The 25265-nt window shown below is 39.5% G+C and overlaps 1 protein-coding gene across 3 annotated transcripts in view; it reads right to left on the bottom strand.

The window, feature by feature from the left end:
* Positions 1-25265, bottom strand: part of ITPR3 (inositol 1,4,5-trisphosphate receptor type 3) — a 128828-nt gene that overhangs the window by 34103 nt on the left and 69460 nt on the right. For 2 of the 3 annotated variants that reach the window (XM_089514723.1, XM_089514722.1), the window contains exons 10-33: positions 24179-24223; positions 23887-24029; positions 22669-22768; positions 20790-20950; positions 20239-20380; positions 19339-19500; positions 18854-19026; positions 17943-18062; positions 17048-17230; positions 16643-16894; positions 16262-16406; positions 15096-15243; positions 13954-14150; positions 13633-13762; positions 13221-13278; positions 12587-12752; positions 11269-11433; positions 9994-10062; positions 9460-9585; positions 7114-7236; positions 6658-6858; positions 3393-3644; positions 2453-2578; positions 1426-1551 (exon numbers count right to left, since the gene is read on the bottom strand). In XM_089514723.1, the coding sequence (XP_089370849.1) occupies positions 1426-1551; positions 2453-2578; positions 3393-3644; positions 6658-6858; positions 7114-7236; positions 9460-9585; positions 9994-10062; positions 11269-11433; positions 12587-12752; positions 13221-13278; positions 13633-13762; positions 13954-14150; positions 15096-15243; positions 16262-16406; positions 16643-16894; positions 17048-17230; positions 17943-18062; positions 18854-19026; positions 19339-19500; positions 20239-20380; positions 20790-20950; positions 22669-22768; positions 23887-24029; positions 24179-24223 (3513 nt within the window). The remainder of the gene's footprint in view (positions 1-1425; positions 1552-2452; positions 2579-3392; positions 3645-6657; positions 6859-7113; positions 7237-9459; positions 9586-9993; positions 10063-11268; positions 11434-12586; positions 12753-13220; positions 13279-13632; positions 13763-13953; positions 14151-15095; positions 15244-16261; positions 16407-16642; positions 16895-17047; positions 17231-17942; positions 18063-18853; positions 19027-19338; positions 19501-20238; positions 20381-20789; positions 20951-22668; positions 22769-23886; positions 24030-24178; positions 24224-25265) is intronic. The other variant, XM_089514724.1, reaches the window with a different exon arrangement.

Here is a 25265-nt window from a genome sequence, read left to right on the forward strand (position 1 = left end):
ACTTGTATATGACTGAATGTAATGACAACAGTCATCACATAAACAACTAGCATAATTATAATAATACCTTTAAATTACAATATCATACACACAATCTAAATGTATTGACATGTACCGTTTGATGTGGCTAAAGTGAAAATGTTTTGGTTTTGAGTTTGGTTTGGTTTGGTTTGTAAAGTAAATTCAAAAATAACTTTAAAATGTAAAAATTTAAATCTGAAGCCTCTCCTTTCTCTTCTCACTGAACCTCACCCCACTCACACAGTCACTTCTGCTGAGTTCCAGTGTTTTAAAGGGACACAGGCAAAAGCCACAGCCCATTTCTGCCAAAAAGCATATGTTTGAAGAGCAAGTGGTGTCACCCTCCCTAAGGGATCACCTGATGTGGACTGCACCCCCTTTACCCCCTAATGATGCCCCTCTCTTTGCAGTAGCTTTTAAATGTTAATGGAAGCTGGAATGTTATTAGAGAGAAGGGGATTGGATGGGATCAGGTGGAATGGGAAGTACTGTATGTAAACCTTTCTTTGTACATTTCCCCATCCAAGCTGCTCCCTCACCAAACTAACTATTTCTTCCCAAGGAAAGTTAACATCTGTTGCAAAGATAGTTGGATGTGGAAGTGAGACTTGGGCTACATCTACACTGTAGAAATAATGTAGTTTTGACACCACTTTAAGTGCTTCCTGGGATCTGCCAAAGAGTTCTGGTGCCTCACAAAGCTACAAATCCCAGGACTCTATAGAGCAGAGCCATGGCAGCTAAAGTCATGTCAAACTGCATTATTTCTACAGTGCAGATGCACCCTTGGATTGGCAAAGAGCACAAAAGGAAGATTTTTTCTTGCTTCCAGCCTCCCACACCATGGTCTTCATCTGATTTTGTCCCATCACCATCAGTATCAACCCTTAAAAATAACACATAGGAGACCAAATCACAGACCTCTCTCTGCTTCGTTTAGTTAGTCACAATCTTACAGGAGCAGCTGTCAAACTAGCAGAGGAAAATGGTTTGTTTTTAGATTATAAGTTCAATTATGGATCGGCTCAGTTGCTAACTGCTATTCTGCCTCACAGGAGACTGAAAAAAAAAATCATTAGGCAAGATGAAATTTAATTTTGGCTCTAAGGAGTGGTCTACTTCTCCTGCAGAAGGTCAAACTGTACTTCTCAGAAACCTTCTTCGACTCTTCTGTCTACATTAGGCATACACCAATTTGATGTTGTTGTACCCACATGTATTCATCAGTGTGTCTCTCCCTTAGTCAGTGGGGAGAAGCTTGCTACCCATAGCCTATGTAGACACAGAACTATATGACAGGTTTTGTTCATTAGAGATACTTAGACCAGTGACATTTTTTTACTGTTCAGATTTATGTTCCAAAGAATGAATCGTTGGCAGGGATTTAAAGTTGCTTATTTGTACCTGTAGGGAGGTGCTGTTCTCAGAGAAAGGTGAGCTGAAGAAGGCATTGATTGTGTCCAGCACTACAGTAAGCACATACTTCTCCAAGGCAGGATCTGACAAGCGCTTCTCACGTTTCTTGCACACCTGTGGGATTGAAGGCAAAATAATGACAATTACTTAGATTTTTTGACAGTTTTGAAACATTTTCCAAACATTATTTTAGAAAATTGTAAAACAATAATATTAAGGTTGGTAAGTCTTATTATCTCAGGATTACAGGTGGATAGTTGTGCCTTTGAGTGGGTAACCTGCTTTAGACATCCTAAAGAGTTCAAAGTTGAGCTAAACTTTGAATTTGGAATTTCCCAGATCACAGTTTTTGTAATAAACTGTACCACCTCTTTGGAAAAAGTGGATTAGCTCATAACAGCAGAAAAACAGTATGAAGATGGTATTTACGCAGTGTGATGAGTTCAGGTGTCATCAGAGAGGCAGCAGGTGAATCTCTTTAACACTAAGCCCAAAGACAAAGGATTCTATCAAATTGTCTCTACTGATGACAAAGCTTCCATATTTTGTAATAGCATGCACTGGCTGAGATTCCCTAATGCTTTAGAGTTCTGCCAAGCAGGAACAAAGGTATATTACCTGCAATTCTAATGTTGTATTTCTAACTATTTTGTCAAGTAACTGTTCACATAGGTGCTGTTAGCAAAACATCAGTCTTACATTATGAGCCAAGAGACATTTCCTGGAATTCAATCACAGGAACGCCTTCCTCCAGAATTTGGGCCCTGGTTACTTGAGAGATATTCCCCTCCCTTACCAACCCAATCTGTCTTTTAGGTCCTGTGAAGGGGACTTCCTCATAGCGCCACAAGATCCTAAGGTCCACTTTGAAGTCATTTGGAGCAGGTTCAATGTGGTGGCACATAGTATATAGAATGTCCTTCCTTAGAAATGTGGTATGTTCCAACTATTTTTAGCTTTAAAAGCATGTTGATCCCAGAAATCTAAGGAACACCACTTAGGTCCTAGCACTTACCCTGGCCATGTCAAGAGTGAAGTTCTCAAACAATGTCCAGATGTGGTTGCTAGTGTAGATCTCCTTCATTTCCACCTCTGTGTCTACATAGCAATGGTTGACAAAGTTCACATAAGCAATCTTCACCTGAAAGATAAGAATAAGAGATGGATGCATTAAAAGCCTTTGGAGAGAAAAAGCAAAGCACCTTCCAAATTAATCACTCTCAATTTTGTACTGACACCACTATTTTCACTGGAGAACCCACTTTTCCAATGCTGTCTGGAACACCACCCCCATCTGTACTACAAAAAGCAGAGAAAGAGGATATGGTCAAGTATCAACTACTTTATCAACATCCTCCTTGTCCTACTCTCTTTCTCCAAGAAAGGATGGAGGTGTGAGTCAAATCCATTTCATTCTCACAACTACCCTATGAAGAATATTAGGCTGAGACATAATGCCATGATTGCTAAATGGCAATATGTCACTAAATACCAGCTGCTGAGGAGCAACAGTAAGAGAAGGCTGTTGTCTTCATGCTCTGCTTGTGAGCCTCTCACAGGCAACTGGCTGTTGGGGGAGAATGAAGATGAAGTAGGTAGGCCTTTGGTCTGATCCATCAGGGCTCGGCTTGTCTTGTAAGTCTTCTATCTTCACAGTGACTGTCCATAAGTTCCAAATGGCTAAGCAACAGTTTATCCAGTCTGATAATGTATAAGGACTGAGGACTCTTTAGACTTTGATATGTTTTGGACTCTAAGCTCCATAATCCTATATTATCTGCCATACTGACTAGGGATTGAGAGAGTTAGAGTGCACTCCCGCAAAACACACAATTTTTTTCTCACGTAAAACTGACACTCAGGCTGATTTCTGCACATAAGGACAACAACTCTATGACTACCATAAAATAACAGACTTTGTCTTTTTCCCCAAATTGCCTGTATCGTGCTGTTACCTCAGTGATGCAGTCTTCATGAGTGACCACTCGCACCACATCCTCCAATGGAAGCAGAGATGTGCACTTGATCTCTGTGTAAACATTTTTGCCTTCAGCACAGGCTGCCAGCAGATCTACCAGAGAGATGTGGTACATGAGAGGGCTGTTCTCCTCTATTCCATCCCGGGCTGCTGTCATCATCTCCAACATGGTGGCTAGGGAGGTCTTATCATTATAGAATACCACAACATCATCCCCAGCATTGGTCAGCTGTAGAAAAGGGACAACAAAAGTAAACAAGGTGGCTCCCCAAAAAGGCTGCCAGCCATCTGCAAAATGAACAAATAACTGCTTTCTGGTCCCTTTCGAAGGCCATTCCCATCTGCCATAAGCAGGTTATAGAAGAGCTAAAACTAAAACCGATAATACATACAAATAAAATCTTTCAGCATATGAGACACTTTCTTGGCTTGCATTTATATTACTCTTCCTCCTTTTATTTTAATAGATGTGGTTGACAATGTGATTAGAAGTCCCTGCCTCTGCCAGTGCTAAGAAAGCCTTTGCAGAAGTTAATTATTTGTTGATTTCTAGCCTAGTTCCAGATGCAGCATGGAGAGATCATTCTAGCAGATATAGATATAGATAAAGATTGGTCTAAACTAGAACTATACTAGAACTGTGCCCACTCCTCACTCTCAGATATAAATAAATATGTGAAACAGATTTTTTTTAAAATTAAAATATAATCATACTTTCAGGTCAGCAAAACATTTTTTCCATGTATAACAGTATCACTATTTGCATGTGTAAAGCTACAGCCTTACGTATCAGATACATTTATTGTTTCCTGTTATTTCTTTTTCTGAAATGACGAGACTCTTAAACCTGAAACCACAAACTGAACTGAGCCTTCTACATTTTGCTACTTTAGAGTCTTTTCCCCTTAAAGATTGTGGCATCAAGTGTATCGTTAATACAGCTTGCTAAATCTGATTGTACACCAAGGGACTTTCCACTAAACAAAGGCTGTCTGCCATCTTCCCCTTCTTCTTTGCTGTTTGAGAGATTTTCATTTCCTCCTCTGGTAGAACGCTGGAAATTACATATGACACTGATCTCTGAAAGAAGGCCACCAGAGTTTGTTGGCTAACCTCTTCAAAGTCCACATGGATAAAGGACATCATTTAGTAAAAGTTTCTATGATTTCCTCTGGGGCTGATTGTGAAGGACAGCTTGGCATTTACATCCCAATCCTGGACAAAGTTAATCCATCTTCCTCGTCATGCATAGATTTCATTCACATGTTAAACCCTCTACATGATGTTTCACATGGAATAATCAATTCAGCTTTAATCAATTCAGCTTTCAGTTCCAATTGTTTAGCAAACCCACACATTTCATGTTTTTGGTAACCGCATGGTCTAACTTTTCTTTTTGCCACAATAAAATATTCCTGTTCCTGCTCTTCCAATTCATTCCAAAGGGAACCAACCACTTGAGAGTTTATACCAGTATCTGCCATTTGCAGCCTTAAACTATCCCCATGCCTGCAAATGATAACTGAAAATGACTGAGGTGACTGTAGGTCCTAAAACTAGGAAGTCCAGTGCTCCATTTTTGATACTACTACAGACAGTGGATCTGTGGAGGGCAGGGAACTGGATCCCAAATATATTTTAAAATCAACCTGTTGGTTTCTTTGTTTTTTCAAGCTGTAAATAAACTGATACTAAATTATAGGCAATAGCCAAAATCTAAATTTTAATATAGACTGTTTTGTGAAACCTGTTAAGGCCAAACCTTAACAAACCCTATATGTTTTGAATTTTTCTAGCCAACAGTTCCAATTAGATGCCTATACTGTTCTTTACAAGCAAAGAAATATCCCCTACAATTTGACTGATTCCATTACAATATTATCCACTGGATTTACTGAAATTTCCTAAAGGTCAAATCCGAATATGTACTTCCACTTTCCGTAACTCATAAAAACACTGATGGGTTTAAATAAACCCCTACAGCTTTTCCAAATTCTCTAAAAAGCATCAGGACATATTTGAGTTTTACCATTCTCAACACTAAGACTACTATATTATTTGCACATGTCATTAATTTTCCACCCCTTTTTTAATGCTAAGCTCAATGGTTTGATGTTGGCCATCCATTTGCATTCTTTCTTTATCTCAGATTAAAATTTCAAAGGACTGCAAAAATCTGAAAGCCACAATATTATTGTCTGCTTGTAATACTAAGTGCAAAGCTAGTATATATAATGGAGAGCTGAGGCAGCAATATTGTCATCTCCCAAGTGAAGAAGTATCTTAAACCTTTTATGTTCACTTTGTAGGACTACCACCCTTTTTGAACTATCTGAAAAATGGTCTCAACTGGTAAGCTCTTGTTCTGCCCGGACTGCACAAGTTTGGCATGTTATTAATAATGTTGACATAATGCTTTTTAGCTTGTCACCCAAAATTCTAGCCAAGATCCTGTAGTTATTAATGGTTAGAGCAATGAGTCAACAACCCACACAGGTAAGGTGTTGCTTCCTTTTGAGAAGGGAAAATAAGGACTCATTCACAGAAGGAACTGTTTAATTTACCATTAGTAACTATCTCATTAAAGACAGATGCCAAAGTTTCCCCTAGCCAATTTGAACATTTTTATATAACATCAAGCCATCTGGAACAGCTGTAGAATTGGTTTTCTCAGACTGGATCACCTGCCTCGTTTAATGTAAATACAGAAAGAGATTTCTTCTAATAACAGCTGGCTTCCTTTACTGATATTTGCTATTTTTTCTGTTTAAGGTTAGGACAGGCCAAAAATAAATATCTATAAAATTATTCTTCATAATCTTTAAAATCTCCTGGGGGGTGAGTCACAATTTATTTTCCATCAGCCCCATCAGCTCTTAAATTACTCCTCCAACTGTCAGGAAGAAAATTCTAAATATAAGTTGCATATGCCCTGCTGATCAGAGAAAGTGGGAAGAAATAACCAATCCAAAGGATAGTAGAGCCTCTACAATAAAGCGCCTACACCTTGAGGTTACAGAACTATGGCTGGACTGCTCAACCTTATCCTTGGTTTCCCAGAGCCTGCTGTAAGCCTACAAGTGAGGCTGCCTGCTATTCTCTACTAGCCTGAAACTTCAGCTCCATCACTGCTGTGTGAGAGCTTCCCCTCAATGTCCTCATCATTCTAGATCTTGAGCTATTCCTCCTCTGCACTCTCTTTCCCACTTGACAGTCTCCACAACATAAAAACAGAACCTCACCTCAGTCATGATCATGTCCTGGCACTTCTTGATGTACTTGCCCTCGGCCTTGATGATGGTATGCAGAAAGTCAAGGTACTGCACATGGCGCCCATGTGTTGCTAGACAGTGAATGAAATGCTGCAGCACCGTTTCACTGATTTCTGAGCACAGTTGATAGTTATTCAGGAAAATGTGCTGCATTGTCTCTGCCTCCAGCAACTGTGAAAAGACGAATAAGTAAGACTATCACTATCACGCCTTCGAATCCATTTCCTAATGACTTGTATTGGATGCTACCCTATCTGCCCTAACCACCCAATAGGGCAATGGAACTATTATCTAATTGTTAAGCTCTGCAGGAGTGATTACCCTTGAGCAAAAATAGATGATCTGTTAGAGACCATCTCTTTTATGATGCATGGGCACAACTGTATTTACATTCCCCACCTTTTTTATTTGCCCTATCTCTCTTACCCCAGGGGTGAGGAACAAGTTGAGATGCTTATGGAGAAGGGCTTGGTTTTCCTGATTGCCAGCACAGAACTTCTGCAGGAATTGATGAGTTAATCTCAGAATCTCCAACATCTTGGTGTCACCCTGTATGCATTTGTGAGAACAAAATATATTTTTTCATATAAAAGATCCTTACCTAGTCCCTGCTTTTAAAAAGGGGGATCCTTGAAACCATCAGTGACCACACAGCTGAGGCAATCTCACCCATTCCACTAGCAGATACAACCGCAAAGTAAAGGAAAAATTGGAGCACCACCTTTTCACTACTATTCTACTTCTGTATATTAGATCTTATGTGATGTCATATGACTTTGAAGAACATGGTTCATCTGGCAAATAAATAACCTTCCAGTGGGTAAGTGCATTATTTATCCTTGACACAACGACATAGAGAAGCTTCAGGATCTTCTTTGGAGGTTGGCAATAAAAACAAAACAGATCAAGTAGGCGATATCTTGATTGCAGTGAGATGGAAAAGAAGGTTGGATTCAGGGCTTAGAACATTGTTTTTTTAAAAGTAAGGCATTTATCACACTCCTTATCTTCCGCTCTGCTCCCGTTGTGTAAACGACACCAATCTGCAATGGAAGCCTCCTGGTGGGATCGCGGATGGCGCAACGCTTCCATTTTCATGGAAGCATTTTTGTAAGTGTTTAAAAAAGGGCCCTTTTTTAATAACGATTTAATCCATTATTTAAAAAGGGCCCTTTTTTAAACACTTACAATAATGCTTCCATGACAAAAACAGAAGCGTTACACTATCCACGATCCCACCAGGAGGCTCCCGTTGCAGATTGGTGACGTTTACGCAACGGGAGCAGAGCAGAAGGTAAGGAGTGTGATAAACTCCCATGTCATTTCCTACTGCTTCTGCAAAGAGACCCACAGACAACATTCATTACTGAAATAACTCTATGCATTATTGGATACTTTTTAAATTAACTATTTTTCTTTTTAAAATGAATCTAAAAACAAAAAAGTGTTCAAAAATGTCCTCCTCCCCACACACAAACACATATAATGTTTTAAGAGAAATTGGGAACCATCACACATAAAAAGGCATTACCTGCCATTATCTTAGAACCATTACAGACCGCGGAAAATGGGCGGTCAACAGCCGCCCCTTTCTGCGGAGGATTGGGGCCAGGACAGCCATACTGGCAGCCCAGAGGCCCCAATCCGGCACTTTTCCAGGCCGTGAAGAAGCGGCAAAATGGAAAAGGGGTGCCCTTAGGGCTTCATGCCCCTGGGCACCCTGGGAGCCAGAGCCATAGGAGAAAGGGGCCGCTCAGCCCCTTTCTCCCTGGCATTGTTCCTGTACCCATTTGGTGGTTGCAGGAATGAGGCGCATGCCCAGAAGGAGCTCCGTTTCAGAACTCCTTCTTGCGCTGGAGCCAGGCCTCCATAAGCGGCCTGGAGTGGCGCCAAGATGTCACACACGTGCTGCACTGTTTTGACGCAGCACATGCGTGACATCATAATGGCGGCACCCGTGTACACAGGGCACCGCCATTATCTTGCTGCTGGCACATATTAGAATTAGGGAGCATGTACATGGTGTGCGTGCCCTAACCTTAATACTGGTGCCAGTACGCCGCTTGTTGGCGGTCTGTATCACACCTCAGTTTTTAAAGCTAATTAAGTTGGTAATGACATTACCCCAAAAATAATATGCTACAGGTAACATAATTACTTGAAATGCACTGTTTTTAATCTCTGGTTAAATTAGGTGACCCCAGAGTTCTATGACTTTATTATTCTATTAGAACTGAAAAGTCCCAGCACATTCTGGTGGCGCAGTGGGTAAATGCCTGTACTGCAGCCATTCACTCGAAACCACAAGGTTGCGAGTTCAAGACCAGCAAAAGGGCCCAAGCTCGACTCAGGCTTGCATCCTTCCGAGGTCGCTAAAATGAGTACCCAGACTGTTGGGGGCAAATTAGCTTACTTGCTAATTAGCTTACTTGCTGTTCACCGCTATGATCTTTGGAATAGCGGTATATAAATAAAACAAATTATTATTATTATTATTATTATTATTATTATATCCCAATTAGAACTACAGTCATACCCTCCATATCCATGGATTCTTTACCCACAGATTCAACCATTCACAACTTGAACATATTCTAGAAATATATACATTCCAAAAGGCAAATTTTGATTTTGCTATTTTATATAAGGAATACCATTTCACTACACCATTGTATTTAATGGAACTTGAGTATCCATGGGTGGTCCAAGAACTAAACCCCAGCAGATACCAAGGGCCTACTATGCTAAATTTTCATTCCTCTTTCTTCCCACCTTCTCATAAGGAATCTGCAGCAAATCCAGCATCACTTTATGGGCATCCATATTCTTCAGCAACCGTTGCTGCTTCTTTCGCATCTGCTCACCAACCCCACACATTTTATTCAGCCGTTCCAAAATCTGAAGAGAAACAAAGGAAAAGCCAAATCAAACAAAATAGAAATTACTGAGAGGGAGAAAACAGTAAGGAGTCTTAATCTAGTTTTTAAAGACGCAGAAGGAGGCACTTTCAGATGTCCTTGCCCTTGCAAAATAGAGGGATGCAAGTTAGTCCAAATTGCCTTGTGGCTGAGGTGTCCCAGTTCAGGCTATGCTACCTGCTTATTCATTCCTCCATTCTTTCTTTCATTCTCCTTTCTCCAAAGAGCTCAAGACAATGTACACAGTTTGATTTTAAGGGGTCCTGTTTATCTAGACTAGGCTGTAATTGGTTCAGTACCCCAGTTCTCTTATTTGTGGTGTGCTTAAGAGATTCCCCATACTTTTCTGACAGCTTGCCTAAGGAGAGTGCCAGATGAAACTGCTTACTCCTTTAACCAGCTGGTAATTCTCACTGCTTTTTTCTCCTGGGGTTCCAGGCTCCTCATCTGTGGTACGCTAGAAGGAGGGAAGAAAGAGAAAGATTATTCAAGTGACTGAACATAACTGAACAAGAAAGAAAATCCATCCAAGTTCCCCCAAACCCTACTGTTATAGCATTCATATGCCAGGCCAGTTTATAATGATACATTAACTATTCTTCCATGGAATACCATGCAGTGCTGAAATAAAATCAAACCCAATGGTTCCCAACCTTTGGTCCCTAGATTTTGTCCACTAGAAACCAAAGCCAATATGACCAATGTGAGTCACAGTCCCATTCTGAGAAGTAGAGTTCAGTAAATCTGGGGAGCCATAGTCTGGAAATCACTCTTATACCCTGAGCAACTGGGTATCTTGGATTTATATTGGTACAACAAAACAAATTCTGCCTCTTCAGTCTGATGAGATTTTTACAGATTTGTAGAAGTTTCCAGAAATGGATGTGATGTCAGTACACAACCTAGGGAACGCAATTCCTACAGGTTGTTCTCTGGAACAACTAGTTGAACTACTGCACTGCACCTTTCACTTCCAACCTCAGAACCAACTTGCACATTACTTTTTTAAAACAATTGCACAGTGCAATAAGAGTATACTTAAAAAAGTGTAAAGTATGAGCAAGATGTGTTTGGTTGTATTACGTTTAGAAATAAGTGCATGATGAAGATATATGCATCTAAGAATGAAATATGTAGTAAAAGAGAATGAACTCTAAAAGCTCTGCTGAGAAATACCAACATTTGTATATATCAGAAGAACAATTGAATTTGCTTCAAAAATGATGCAGTGTTACTGTAATTTAGTGATTACAGCCCATTTCCAACAAGTTTCATAATTATAGCTATTACTGCTGGAATACTGTATCCTTCTGCCGATATATGAAAGATATATACTGTATGCTTTTCAAACCTTTCACGGCTGCATTATTACTGCATCCCTTTCATCCACATCAGGTTTTATTTTCTCATTCTCCTTATCTCATCCTCTTTTTGTTGTAGAAGCTCAGAGGTGGGTCTGGTTTCCTACTGAGTTTTATACTCAGAGATAAACCCAATTTTTGGTCATAATGTACAGATGGTCATTAATTCAAGAAGATCACCCTATCTTTGAACCAGCATTCCAGAGGTGTTTTTCACTGCCTGATCTGTAACTGCTCTGGTTTTACTGTTTTCTTCTTCTTCTTTTCTCCCTTTGTCTGTACTGTAGCTGCTCAAGTTTTACCTCTTTCTTCTCCTTCTTCTCCCCCTCTTGTCCATCTTCTCCCTTGGAGCTGCCCTTTTTTTCTACCCAGAGTTCTGACTTTTCCACCATCATGCGCAGTTTGTCCAATTCTGATTTGATCACTTTATAGTTCTCAACATCCTGAGCAGAGATAAGTAGCTGGACCTGGATTAAGATATAACAAAGAACACCAGTGCACTCTGCTTATCTTGCTAGCTAGGTGGTCAAAGCAAAAAACTAAAAAATTTAAAAAATTTTTAAAAAGATAAATGATCCAAGATAGAGGGCCAATTCTATTAAAGATGACACATGACACATTTAGGTCAAAACATTATACATTTTCAATATACTAGCATGATTTTACTTTATCCCCCGAGATACACAGAAACATACTTCTGCATTCATTTGGGGGAGTTACAATTTGGATGCCCTGCATTCTCCTCCTTTTTTTTTTAGTGAAACTACTACTGAAAACATCCAGGAGCAAAATTCAACTTTGGGTGGAGGGGTTGCTTTCACCCAGGGGCATTAAGGGTATGGTCACAATAAAGGCCTGAGAGCATGTATGGCCCATCACCCACATTGACCCCACCCTTGGTTTGAATGAAGATCAACTCTGCTCCAGGGGCAGATCCCCCATGCACACAATTGTTGTACTGTGCATGAAAAGTGCACAGCTGAACTGGCATGAGGAAATGGAATAATAAATACAAAAAACTATAGTGTTGAATAATATGATAGTGCTCGTGAATTTCTCAAGATTGTAGGTCTTTCAGGCAGCATTTGCTTTTCTTAATGTAATTATTGCACAATGTCTTGTTTTTGAGAAGCCTTATAAATACTACAAATTAATATTAATTATGTGTGGGGGCTACAAAATACCTCAGCAGTAATATATGATAGCCAACTTTTTGTCTGCTACTTCCCATTTTGGATTCTGCCCATTTAGTGGAATTACTTGCAAAAATAGCTGCTGCTGCCATCACATCATGTGAGCTGATCAGAGTGATAAACAGAGAAATGACACACTCCAATTAAAGTAGGCAATGGATCATGTGGTCACCTTCGCTTAACTTATATTTTTCATATTTAATACTAGAAACACCTCCTTGCTAAACTGATGACATTTAATGGACCTTATGCCACGGAATGTTTTCTTTTGGCTCTTAGTCCATAAATAGGAGAAGAAGTGTACCTAACAAGAAAGCAAAGTAAAGCACAATAAACCAGCTTCCTGACCAATCCCATTGAGGAAAAATTTGATGATCCAAATATGCCAGATGGAGATGTGCAGAAGTCACAGAGTACTGAAAATTACCTGCTTAAAGGTGTGTAGGACCTCTTGTCTCTGGCTGAAATGTTTGAAGAGTAGTTGAAGGGAGCCTGAGACAAGTGGAGGGTAGTCATGCATTGTCAAATGGATCAGCACATGGAGGAACATCCGCCCACCTTCATCATCTACCTCTAACATGCTGCTTGTTTTTCTGAAGCAAAGTTGGGGGTGAAAAGAAATCAAAATCAACCAAGCAACCAAACACATTTGCAACCATCACCAAATACATTAGTATACTGTTTTTTCATGATAACCATGCTCAAAGCAGCTCACAAATATAAGAAAAGTGATGTAAAATTTCAAGATGATTCAGTAACTGTTACAAAACAATAATACATATATAATTATACAATTCTTAATAAATACATTGGAAGTTTAAACAATATACTAATAATTCATACAAGGACTAACAATAGATATGTGAAAACAGAAACATATAGCACCCAAAGAAATACATCATATTCGTAAGAAAATGTTTCTCTCTGAACAGTCCCTAAACTCTGATGTCCGCAGCAGTAAAGACTGCTCTTCAAGCCTCTTTGCCTCCATATATACATATGTTCTATGGAAAAGGTTATTAAGATCTCTAATGGAAGAATCACAACTGATAAGAACTCACCCAACCCCAAACATGGCTTCAGCCTGCTCACCAATCCGGTCCAAATTCATTGCTGCAGCTGCAGGAAGAGAAAATGCATAAACAAGCAATGCTGTGTGCCATGAAGATGCAAATGGGAGATTATTGGGGAATATAAGAAAGAAACTGAATTACTGATCTAGGCAAATTCCTAACCCCTCATTCCTAGTAACCTGACCTTCCTTCCTTCCTTCCTTCCTTCCTTCCTTCCTTCCTGTCACATTATATAATATACAGAATTCCCACTGACACTGTGATGAGAGCAGACTTTTATTCAGAGACCGAAAAAACAACAACCACTTTTAGAGAATTTACTGGTTATTAAGGCAATATGAAGGTTAGAGGGCTTCAACAGAACAAACAGAAATAAAATTTAAAAAGAAGTCAGGTATACTTGTGGAGTCAAAGGCTGGAGCTGTTCCATCGGCCCCACTGTCCTGCATAGGGTAGACTTCTACAAACTCTTTCTTGAAGACAGATAACAAATAGGAGATCCTGTAATCCAGACGTACATTCAAGATGAACTGAGGAAGAAGAGAGAGCATAGAAAGGCCATCAATCTATGCCACCCTCATACCTTTCTGGTCTTTCATCATTCTTTCCCCTTTTGAGGTCCCAAGTCTTTACCAATAAAAGGCTCACAAGAAGCAGCCATGGTGTCACACAGCCACAAGCAAAAACCTCTTGGATTCAAGAACAACAGCTTTACACTGACCTGCAAAATCTCCAGAATTTTTAGTTTTGTTTCCATCACCACAATGTTTTCATTTTCTATGTTCCTTCCCCTATCTGCTGGCTCAGGAACTACCACAGCATTCATATTTGAGGGACCAAAGATAGACTGCTTCCTGCTCAGCACCATAGTAGACATCATCTGACCAACACCATGGATCGACCTCCGGACATTCTTTCCTGAAAGAGCAAGGGCATTCAGTTAAAGGTTCAAGCTGGTCCTATTTGCAATGAGATCCTGGTAGTGGCTCCATGCTGAGCTTTTACAGCTGCTAAAAATCATGATAAAAGGTTTCCTTAAGTTCACACCAAATCAGAAATTAGTTAGAACTGTAAAATATTTGGCCTATGTCTTTGAAAAAAAGGGGTTACTAATTTCTGTAGAAAATTCCAGTTCTTTCCCATAGCTATACTGCTACTATCTTCTTCAACAATGTTATCCATTGCATGACTATCTTTGCAGCTCCTGAAGTGACATCTCCCAAAACATGGAAAAGTTACTTTTTTGGACTACAACTCCTAGAATTTCGCATGCCGCATAGGGTGTTTGGAGAATTCCATGTAAAAATAATCAACAAAGCAAATAAAAAATAATTTATTAGGCAACTTCGGATTCCCAAAATATTGGGGAGTTTTCACAATGCCTTTTTATAGTAATGTTTCTCAGGGAGTTGTTTGTTTTTTGGGAGGGGGGTTGTTCACTTAACTTTTGTGATTATTTATTTATTTATTTATTTTAATATTTTGCGCCTCCTCAGTATTGAGTATCTAGTGTATACCAAGTGGTCACAATGTCAATTAAATATATTTTAATCACAGGATACAACGCAACAATATGTGGAAAGTGAAAGAGCAGGTGAATACATCCTCAAGACTCTTTAACTGCACATTCCCTGCTCAACCAATATTAATTATATTATGCATATTGTACAGCTTATTTGCCTCTAAAGTTTTTTTTAAAAAGTACCTATGGCCATGGAGTGTAATCTGGGCTGATATGCAAGAATTAACCTCATATCAATAAATTAAATCAACATTGTGGCTACCTCTTATTATTAATTTGAGCAATGGAATTAAAATTTGAAACAACAAGATTCATTCTCAGCATTGTCTCACTGAACATACCAGTCATATCATCATTGTACATGGTTTGCATCATCAGCTGAGGGTTCTGCACACAGTCTATGATCCCGAGTAAAGTCCGTGTCAAGCGTAGCAGCTCACTGAAGCTGTAGAAGCCAAAGTAAATGAGGTTGTGGGCAAGACTGACAACCTAGGAAAAGAGACAAACTCAGTCACATAGGAGAAGATGAAATCACCCCAGTCCCCAAAACTGGTGGACCCTCCCTACCATTTTTGGTAAGTTTCAAGCGCTGGGATAAAAATAATTAATCTCAGAACTTTTCCTTCTGTTGGTAAAAGCCAAAGTTTACACTAACTTGCTCATCTATTGAAGGAGAGAGCAAAGTGTATTTTATCAACCTGTATGCATGCCCATGCCCATTCCACCAAAATAATGCTTTAATCAAAAAATCAGTTTATCTATTCTTGGAGAGGTGCAGTAGCAGTGGCCCTGAGCTTGAACAAGGTGCAACTTCCCTCAGCATTTAAAATAAAGAAATTCTGGAAGCAGACTTTGGAAACTTCCACTTTTGCTCTTTTTTTTGTTTGTGCATTCTCATGTGTCTTGTGGGAGCAAACAAATTGGCCTCTAGGCTTTCCAAAGTTGCCCCCACTGATTTATATGGGGGAAAAAATCTATGAAATAGTGTTTGCATGGCGCTGTTACATTGAGGACTAATTTTAGGAGGCATAAGTTTCTACATATAAGTGTCTGTCTCTCTCTCTCTCTCTCTCTCTCTCTCTCACACACACACACACACACACACGATGCAGATGCCACAGATGCAATTACTACCAATTGTAGTCAAGATGACTGAATACAATAAACCTCCTTTGATTGGTTTACAAAGGCTGGAGGATGGGGAGAAATTCTTGTTTGCTTCCTTTCACAATTCTTTATTCTCGTGTTGTGTTAATGGTTCCACAGTAATAATCACATAGATTGAGAAGAGGTTGAGAGAGCAAAAATACACCTTTCCAGACTATGGGAAATTGACCAATTATTTTAGCATGCCAGTTTCAATGGAAAAAAATAAGTCAAGCACAGAAAACCCATGGGAGAATATCAGATATGGCTGTTGTCCTTTCCAGAATTCAACATCTGAGTACAATTATCAGTTATCAGAGGTGAGCAAAAACTCACAAAACAGCATAGACATGTTCCTCACCTCAAAGGTGAGCTTATTCTTCTCCTCATTAGCAAAAGGCACTGCTTCACTGACCACATTGTTGAGATAATCCTCTACAAACTCCATGGTGCTGGCAAACTTGTTCTTCTTATCATCTCTTGAACTATTTACATTGGAGTCATAGCTGCAAGGCAAAGGGAATGACTAAATGAGTCAAAACAATGGTCTTCAGCACAGACTACTTCTAGTCTTCCAGAATCCATTGAACTACGTTGATGGTTGTAGAGTTGGGGGACATGCACATACACAGGCTTCCCACAAGGTTACTGAACCTATGGGACCTAGAAGAATGTCAGATGCTATGTTCTTCGATCATACACACCATCCCCTTTTGCTTCTAAGACCCTTCATGTGCCTTACTCTTTGATGGTGATGGCTGTAGGAATCTCAGTCCAGAGACGTGCAAATTTCACAGGCATCACTTTCTCCTGTGGATCTCTGTCCACATGGACATGGAGCATGAGATGGCAGAAGGAGGCCCGAAGATCAAAGGGCAACATTTCATCTGCCATACAGAGGAAGATTAGTTCCACCCCCAGCTGCTTGGAGATTTCTTTAATGGCCAAATATTGCCGGTCCATGCACATACGGGCAAACAGCTTCAGCTGATACCTGTACAGAGAAAAAGTAAACATGAGCAACAGTAGAAGAAGAAAAAGAAGGCACTAGTTTCAAGAGTTGTTAAATTAGAGAAATTTTGGTCAAAAACCAGCCATAACCAATGCCACTGTAATAACAGGAGCTGAAACAAGAAGCACTTGTTACCTATAGTAACTCAGAACATTCTCATCATGAGCATTGCCAGCTCGTGCTTCCTGTGCTAGCTGCCGGATGCTCTTCTCATGGTGATCATTGTTCCTGTCACTCCAGGTCAGCCAAACTTCCTCCTCAGAAAATTCAATACTCAAATATTCATGAGCTTGTGACATCTCCTTCACAGGCCTCAACCTAAAAATCAAAGTGGAACATTGAATGAAAAGGCATTCCTGATTTTTCAAATGAGAACCCTGCCCTGGATCAGTTCAAAACCTATTAATGACTGTCTCTATGCATCTGTGTCTCTTTCTCCTAATGAATCAATTATATTTCTTACCTGCTTTTGAGCTAGAAAATAGAGTTCTAATAACGGCTCCCTAGTCATCTATGTAATTTCTTTAAGACAGCTTGATGACTTTAGAGATGGCATTGCATCATACTCTCTTTGTAAGCAACATCCATCATGTTGGGGAAAGAACTACATTTGAGAGATACCAAAATTTGCAAAATGCATCCAAAATAGCAAGAACAATATTTGCAAAAAAAAATCTCAGTTTTACATTCAACCTACATGATCAACTAAAGCTAGCATATGCCCAAAATAGATATACAATAAACTCAAATAGCAAGAACTCTGCTTAAAACATCTTAAGTGAAACACACTCCCTCAGAGGTGGAGTTTCCTTCCTTGGAGGTCTTTAAACAGAGGCTGCATAGCCATTTGTCAGGGATGCTTTGCAATTTTCTGCATGGCAGGGGGCTGGACTGCCCTTGTGGTCTCTTCCAACTCTATGATTCTATGATTAAGGATCTTGTTTTAAGAATTTCCCCATATCTTAGCAGAAAGTAGGAGACTAAGGCAGCTCCTGTATTTGGAGCAAAAAGGGGCTCACTTGATACTCACTCAGTTTGGATCAAGATGTCAGTGTTCTTGGGATCGAGTACACACTTGCAGATCAACTCCTGAGTGACAGGAATGGCTACATGATTTGACACACACAGGTCTGAGAGATAATCTAAAAACCTAGGATACACATGAAAGGCTCACATTACCTGTCAGACAATGAACTGGGAGCAGAGAACCCTGTATTTTCCTTCTGCTCAGCCAGCTATAGAATCTCTGAATGTTGTTGGCTGAAACAGTCAATGAATCAAACATAGTCACTCATTTCACACCTCGTATAACAGTCAAATATAATTCCCAAGCAAAACATTTCTGAATTCTACTAGAGAAAATGCATCAGAATTCAAAGCAAAAATACTTGCAATGCAGTTAAGACCATTCTTAATATCTAACATTTTCTATATAGAAAAATGCCTATAAATCCTCTTGCAAAGCATCAATCATGTCTTTAGCATCAATGGCTTTGTACTGAATATAATATGCCCCCGAAGACCATTTCTGCCATATCTCACAACAAAACAATCTTTGGATTCCTCTCTGCTCTCATTATTTCACAGTCTGCATGCAATTGATTCCTTCTGACCAATAAATATACAGAGTTTGGGGAAGTTAACAATTTCCTTTGCACAATAGCTTCCCTCTCATTTCCTTCCAATTCCTTCAGTACCTTAATTTGACTACATTAGCTACTCTTCAGTTACTCTTCACCAACTACTTTCTGTATAGCATTTTGCTATATTTTATATCAAATAAATTTAGTTTTCTGATTGCCTCATAATTGTTCTTTAACAGCTTGATTTAGCAACTACAACTTTTGACATGGAAATAAATATTATTGTCTGCAATCTGGTGCAAAATAAAGAAATGATCCAAAATTCTAGCTAACTCACTATCAATAGAGTGATACCCACCTGGGTTCCCGATTCTTTCGCACTAAGCTCACAAAAGTCTCCACCTCTGTTTTGGTGATATGCTTTTCAAGAAGTTTGCGGTTATTGTGCAAGAGAGCAGTGATGGTGTCTTCAGCCAAGATGTCATAGCCAATCTGGGACTGCATCATACCAAACTGTTTCGCAATATGTTCCTGTGGAAAAGATGCTCATGCCTGAATGAGTGGATCTATCTGAGTTCAAGTTTTCAGTCCCAATTCAGAAACAGTAGAGACCCTCAATTTAGTGGTAAAGGTGAAAGTTTTCCAAAAACTCTACTTCCTGAGTGGCATTTGTCTTTTGGATCCACTGAGGAAATGGAAGTCCATAGAGATCAAGTGAAAATTAACTGTTTTCTCCCATACGGGTCAACTAATGGATATTAAGCCTAAAGGCCCCTGAAGTATACAGACCCAATGTTTTAGGCCTCTTTCAAAGTAGCCACATACCTTTTTATAAAAGCCTACCTGGTTCTTGCGATAGTCCTCCTGGGAGTGACGCAGTACTCTATAGCAGAGCCGGAACATGAATTGATAGGGAGCATTCTTCTGATCAGATAGCTCTTCCAGCCGCACCAATGGACCTTCCCCACCTTTGTCCTTAAATGGGGCCTTCAGAATTCCAAAGATCTATCCAACACAGAAAGAAATATACTGGTCAAACTGAAGTGTCTTCCAAAGATCTCTTTCTAACAAGCAGAGCCGTGATTTAGGAACATTTCATGCCCACTGGATGCATTTATCTGGATTTACCAGTTTGGAACTATGATAAATGATTGCCTGCAAGCTGCACTGTGTAGCATACACTCAGCAAAGTTTTATCTGACCTTTTAAAACCAAAGGTAGAAAACAAAACATTTTCAATAGATAAAACATCTAAGGGGTTCAAAATGGCAACTTCATGTCCTGCCACGAATCCCAACCTGGGCCTTGGTTTCTGGTCTGCTGTTCACCCATTTTCAAGTAAAATTAGAGATGGAACCAAACTTCCTCAGAACCCTGGCACTGTGGAACAGGATGGCAAGAAAGGGCAATTTCTTTTCTAACTGAGAAAAACAAGGATACTAAAGCTAATTTGAAAAGCTCTTCCCTATTACATCAAGTGGATAAAACAACTTGTTTCAGGATAACCATGTCTTCCCTGCCCCATGATGGAGAAAGAAATGTTGTGTGCAGTATATTCCTTATCTGTTCAAAAGCAACTCACAATTTTTGTATATATCAAGCATTATTCCCTAGTAAGTGTTTAGACTGAAGCCACTGAAGAATACACTAACTGTAGAAATATCCAAAACTCTCCACTTAACACTACAAATATCTGGTCTCTACATTCTCCTCAGTAGAATCCTCCACTCTGATCCCAGTCACCTGTTTCAAAATGTTCTGCTCTCTCATAAGTTTCTGCCTCTCCCGGTTAGGCTTGGTAATCACAATATCCAAAACATTCTGACCATTGTTGGGTACATCACTGACAAAGAACACCAAGTCCTCCAGTAGCTGAATCACAAACCTGCCAAAGAAATCACAGTTAGTATCACCTAAAAGTGAACCCACTCCCTCAAACCAGGTTCATTAATAATGTCATTGCAGCAGTGTTTGGGATTTCCCTGTATGTAATTCATCACATCAAACTCAATGGCCTTAATTAGTTCCTTATCATTCAAAGTAACTCACATGCTGCACCAACACTTCTCAGATTGAATATATATAATGCAGAGCAATACAAAACACTCAAGCCATTTCAAAGATATTAAGGCTTTCCCATCGCAAAAAAAGAGCTAACTTGTTTTATTGCAAAATGAAATGTTGTATCTGTTCTCTAAGCTAAATACCACTCATACTGATTAAATTTGTCAGTGGATACTGTCCCACCACCACCACCCTCTCACCCATGTATCAGAAAAACTTGATCCTTTTACCTCCTGTCATTCTGGCTAAGAAATCCTTCATTCATTTTCTCCACCACATTGGCTAGCATATAGCTGGCATCATTGGCAAAATCCAAGTCTCGGATTTCTGATACTGGTACAGAGACAATAGCAAAAGCTTCTTTGTCCTCCTTGGTGGGGCATGTACCCAGCTGGAAAGGAAAACCTAGTTGAATCTGTAACTGCTTTTTTATTCTTCTTGTTCTAATACTTTCTTATTATTCTTAATGGACATGTCAGTTCAACATTTTCCATTTATGTTAATTGTGCAAAATGAAATTAAAATGTTTTTAAAAAGAAAACCTGTTCATCTAGTGTCAAAGCCTGCTCTGTCTCCCAAAGGACCAAATATCTGCAGAAGGACTCCTTGCACTCTGAACCTCCTTCAGTCCCATTCTGAAATGGCACATTTCCCTGCCTGGTAACTCTTCACTTCTTCTTAGGTGCTAGGTCAAAGCTGGTCTCCTAGCAAACATCTTATGTGGGTAAGAGCATTATGTTCTGAGCAATTTTGTTTGTGTCTTTTAAAATTTTGTCCCTGCTGATTTTATCCTGCTGGCCTTAAAAATTTGTATTATGCATTATTTCTAGTGTTGACTAGGGCACCATTGTGTTTTGCATATTTTATTATACTGTTGTACCAGAAGCCACTTCTTAATGGGTTTTTTTTTCCAAGACAGAGGGGCAGCAGGACAAAAATCATTTTAATCAAATACATCAACTGAAATGTAAATTGTGATCCCATTTTGTTACAGCAACATGATCAAGTGACCAACTAGCCATAAATGGACACTTTCCCTTGGGTCAAGCACTGCATGGGATACTGGGGGATTAATATAGTTTTGTAAACCCACACCCAGACCCTGCTGTGCATCACTGTTGATGGAGGACACAATTTAGCATCCTCCTTATCCCATTCATATCTAATAGTATTGTTGGAATGGAGTTTTTAAAGCCTCCACTCTATGTTAGTGAACCTATTCACACCATAACTTTAACTGCCATGACAATATCCCTTGGAATCCAGAGAGTTTTAGTTTAAGGTGGGGGTGGGATTAGAATTCTCAGCAGAGAGCTGTAGTGCCTCACAGACTTCAAGATTCTATAGGATCCTGTCATCAATCAATCAATCAATCAATGTATTTATAACCCATCTTTCCCCCCAAGAGTGAGAAAAGAGTCATGACAGTTAAAGTGGAATATAGCATTATATTTGCAGAGTGTGAATGGGCCAAGTGATTCTGCTATAAAAAGGTTTCAAACTAGCTTCAATTCCAGGAAAGCTCTACAGTGAAAGGAAAATGGCATAGCATCCTCCTGCACCAAAGACCTCTGCAAGAGCAAATCAGAGCATCTCTCACAAGTGTACGTATGTGTTTTTAAAGCTGTTTTGGCAGCTGCTATTTCTATAGGAGAAGGGAGAAGATATCAGCAGCAATTCAGAACCTTGTCAAAACTTCCTGGACAATACTGTTTCTCAGCTGCCACCAATATTGGATGATTTATAAAGACCATATAAAAGAAACAGGATGACAGACCTTTCCATCCTTTACTACTCTTTAATGGTTTCTAGCACAAAGAAGTACAGGAAAGGCTTAAGAAAAAAAGTGGCATCTCCTATTAGCTTGGAAGATTTTACTGACACGGATGCCATATAAATACAAAAATTATATGAGAGTTAACTAGAACAACATGGATGATGCTGCATTTATTCCATCACTGTATTCTGTGATAAAAAAGGACTTATTGCTAAATTTCTCCATTCTATACCATGACAGACAACCTGAAGCATCCTGCAACTGTTCCATTAGGACCAGTACCCTATTTATAGGAAAAGGAAAGCAATCTCTGACCAAGGAAAAGAACACACCATAAGGCGAATAGGTCGCTCTTCATCAATATCAATGGGTACGTTAGTACTCTGAATCCAAGTGTTGGTGCAAAGGTGACGCAGTCGAACATAGGAGTTCCTGAAATCAACAGAGAAATAAAAGCATTTTATTTAAGTAGTACCTTCTATAAGCATTTGCAAACATTTTTTAAAAATTATAAATGTGTAATTTGCATTCTCACATCCGATTCTATGGCCTAGAAGCATTCAACTCATTAGCATAGAAACATAAAGTTCTATGGCAAAATAATAATAATAATAATAATAATAATAATAATAATTTCCTATTTCTTTAGATATTTTGTCAGATTCCTTTAGATTTTATAGGAAGGAAAGAAATATTAAGGATATAAGGTCCCACTGGCAGTGAGACTAAAGCAGTTAAATACTTAAATTTCGATTATACTCACATAGGCTCTGTTCAGACCAGCCTGAAAGGTCAGCTTGGGGGTGTAGTCGGGGCATCGTGTCCAGATGACATACAGCCTGATTCCGGCCCAGGGTGCCATGATGCCATGCGCCGCTCCACACACCATGGTGCTCCTCCAGCGCTGCATCTATATGACGCAGCGCTGAAGGAGCACCGCAGCAGCGCAGCTATGGTGCCCTTTCGAGGGTGCAAAAAGGAGTCGCTTTTTGCAGCTTTTTTTGCACTCTGGAAAGGCCGGATCGGGACCACGGCGTGAAGTTGCTGCGGCCCCGATCCGGCTGAAGAAGGGGCAGCTGGAGGCTGCTCCTTGGGGCTATTTGTACAACCCTATCCTCTCTAAATTGCATCCAATGCCTAATATATAATATCATGAAATATTATGAAAGTTAGGCAGCTACACATGTGAGAAGTGTCTGAAGATGACGAAGAGAAGTAAACTTAGCCTGTAAATTCTTATAGGAGCTAGAACTGGATCTAGTCTAATGAGTTAAAGGAACATACTCTTGGCACAGAGATCTCAAGCTAAGAGGATCTGAGGTGATTTAAAAAGCAAATCCCTCTCTGGATGGAAAAAACAACAACAATATATTTCTGTCCTTGCATTGTTGACTCTGGTCATTGAAGGCAAGCTATTTTACAGGGCTATGTGCGTACTCTCCCTGTTCCTCTCCTGTTCTACACTAGTTTTCATGCAAAAATGAATATTAATCTGGTTTGTGCCTAGTATCAATATACCAGTTCAGACAAAACTCAGTGTCCCCAATTACCTGGGAACAAAGGAGTCAGTCTTCTGAAGTGTGGTGGGATCCAGTTCAAAAAGGGAAGCAATGTCATTGCCATGGGGCACAGCCACCAATCGGTACTTAATCTTTTCCCCTGTGTATCGCCGACTGGAGCGACTGGTTCCAGCCTGTCACAAAACAAGGAGTTTTTCAGTTACAATTAATAGAGCCACCAAAGTTCATGCACCAAATATAGGTATGACTGTAGTACTTTATAAGACATTTAAATGTGATGGACAATCCATCACAAGCAAGCTAAAAGCTACTGACAACTTACTGAAGACTTTGGTTCCCCCGTATCTCCTTTGTAACTGGGGTTTTCCTGAAAAGTAAAAGGGACAGCATCAGTGCAGAAAGACAACAAAAGCCAATTAATTTGACCTTTCCAGCTCCTGATACTATTTTATCTTTCATATCACAGTGAAATCTCAGAATGACTAGATGGTTCAGCTATCAGGAAATGTCATAAACCTCCTCTACCAGCTGTTTAATATACATATAACATCACCAAAAATATGTGGGAATCAGTAATGCCAAGAGCTGACAAATCTATTGTGTACAAAACTCTTATGACTTGTAATATACTAAATAAAATGTGTTAGACTTCCAAGTGCCATAAGAGTTTTTGTTCTAAATCCTATTCTAGCTATCTAAGTGGTTCCTTGTGCACAACACTCAATATTTCTCTAGTGCTCTTCCTCACTCAGTTGCCTCTAAAAAAGAAAGCTATATGAAAAATAAGTTGCTTTGTTGCTGTTGCTTCTTTTGTTGTTGTTTTCTGTTGTCTCTGCAGACCTTGGCCAATGAATTACATTTTCAAGCACATGTTACAGAATATTTACTTTAAAACCAGTGGAACTACACTAATATGAATAAGGTAAATATCACTGCTTACAGTGAAGCCCATTCAAACTCCAGGAGACACCTGTACAAATGTAGCGCAATTATAGTTGCTTTGGCTGGATCACTGGACAGTCTAAGTGCTTAGAGAAACAGGATTTGGGCAGGAGAGTTCTGAGTGAACCACAACCTGCCACACCACATTTTTAAAGCTATCTAAACATTGTGCATAATCCTCTAGAAATGAGAGTAGCTTTTGACTCATAGTGAACAAACAAATGAAAAAGGTTCTTCCTCTGTCCCAGTGCATCAAACATAAAGTCAAGAAAGGAAAAGGATGAAAGAGCTTATGGTAAACTGGAAGAGGCTGCAAATAGAGCAGAAGTGCGAAATAGAGGACTTCAGCAGTGAGAACAGACAAGCAACAATATTGTTTATTGCCCTGGTCCCAAGATTTTAATTTCTGCCATACTATACAAGGAAGCTCTAAGAGAAAGATTGAGAGTCGACTAACAAGCATTTCT

Source organism: Sceloporus occidentalis, unplaced genomic scaffold (assembly GCF_023333645.1).
Source record: "Sceloporus occidentalis isolate IW3139 unplaced genomic scaffold, rSceOcc1.0.p SCAF_3, whole genome shotgun sequence".
Taxonomy (NCBI): Eukaryota; Metazoa; Chordata; class Lepidosauria; order Squamata; family Phrynosomatidae; genus Sceloporus; species Sceloporus occidentalis.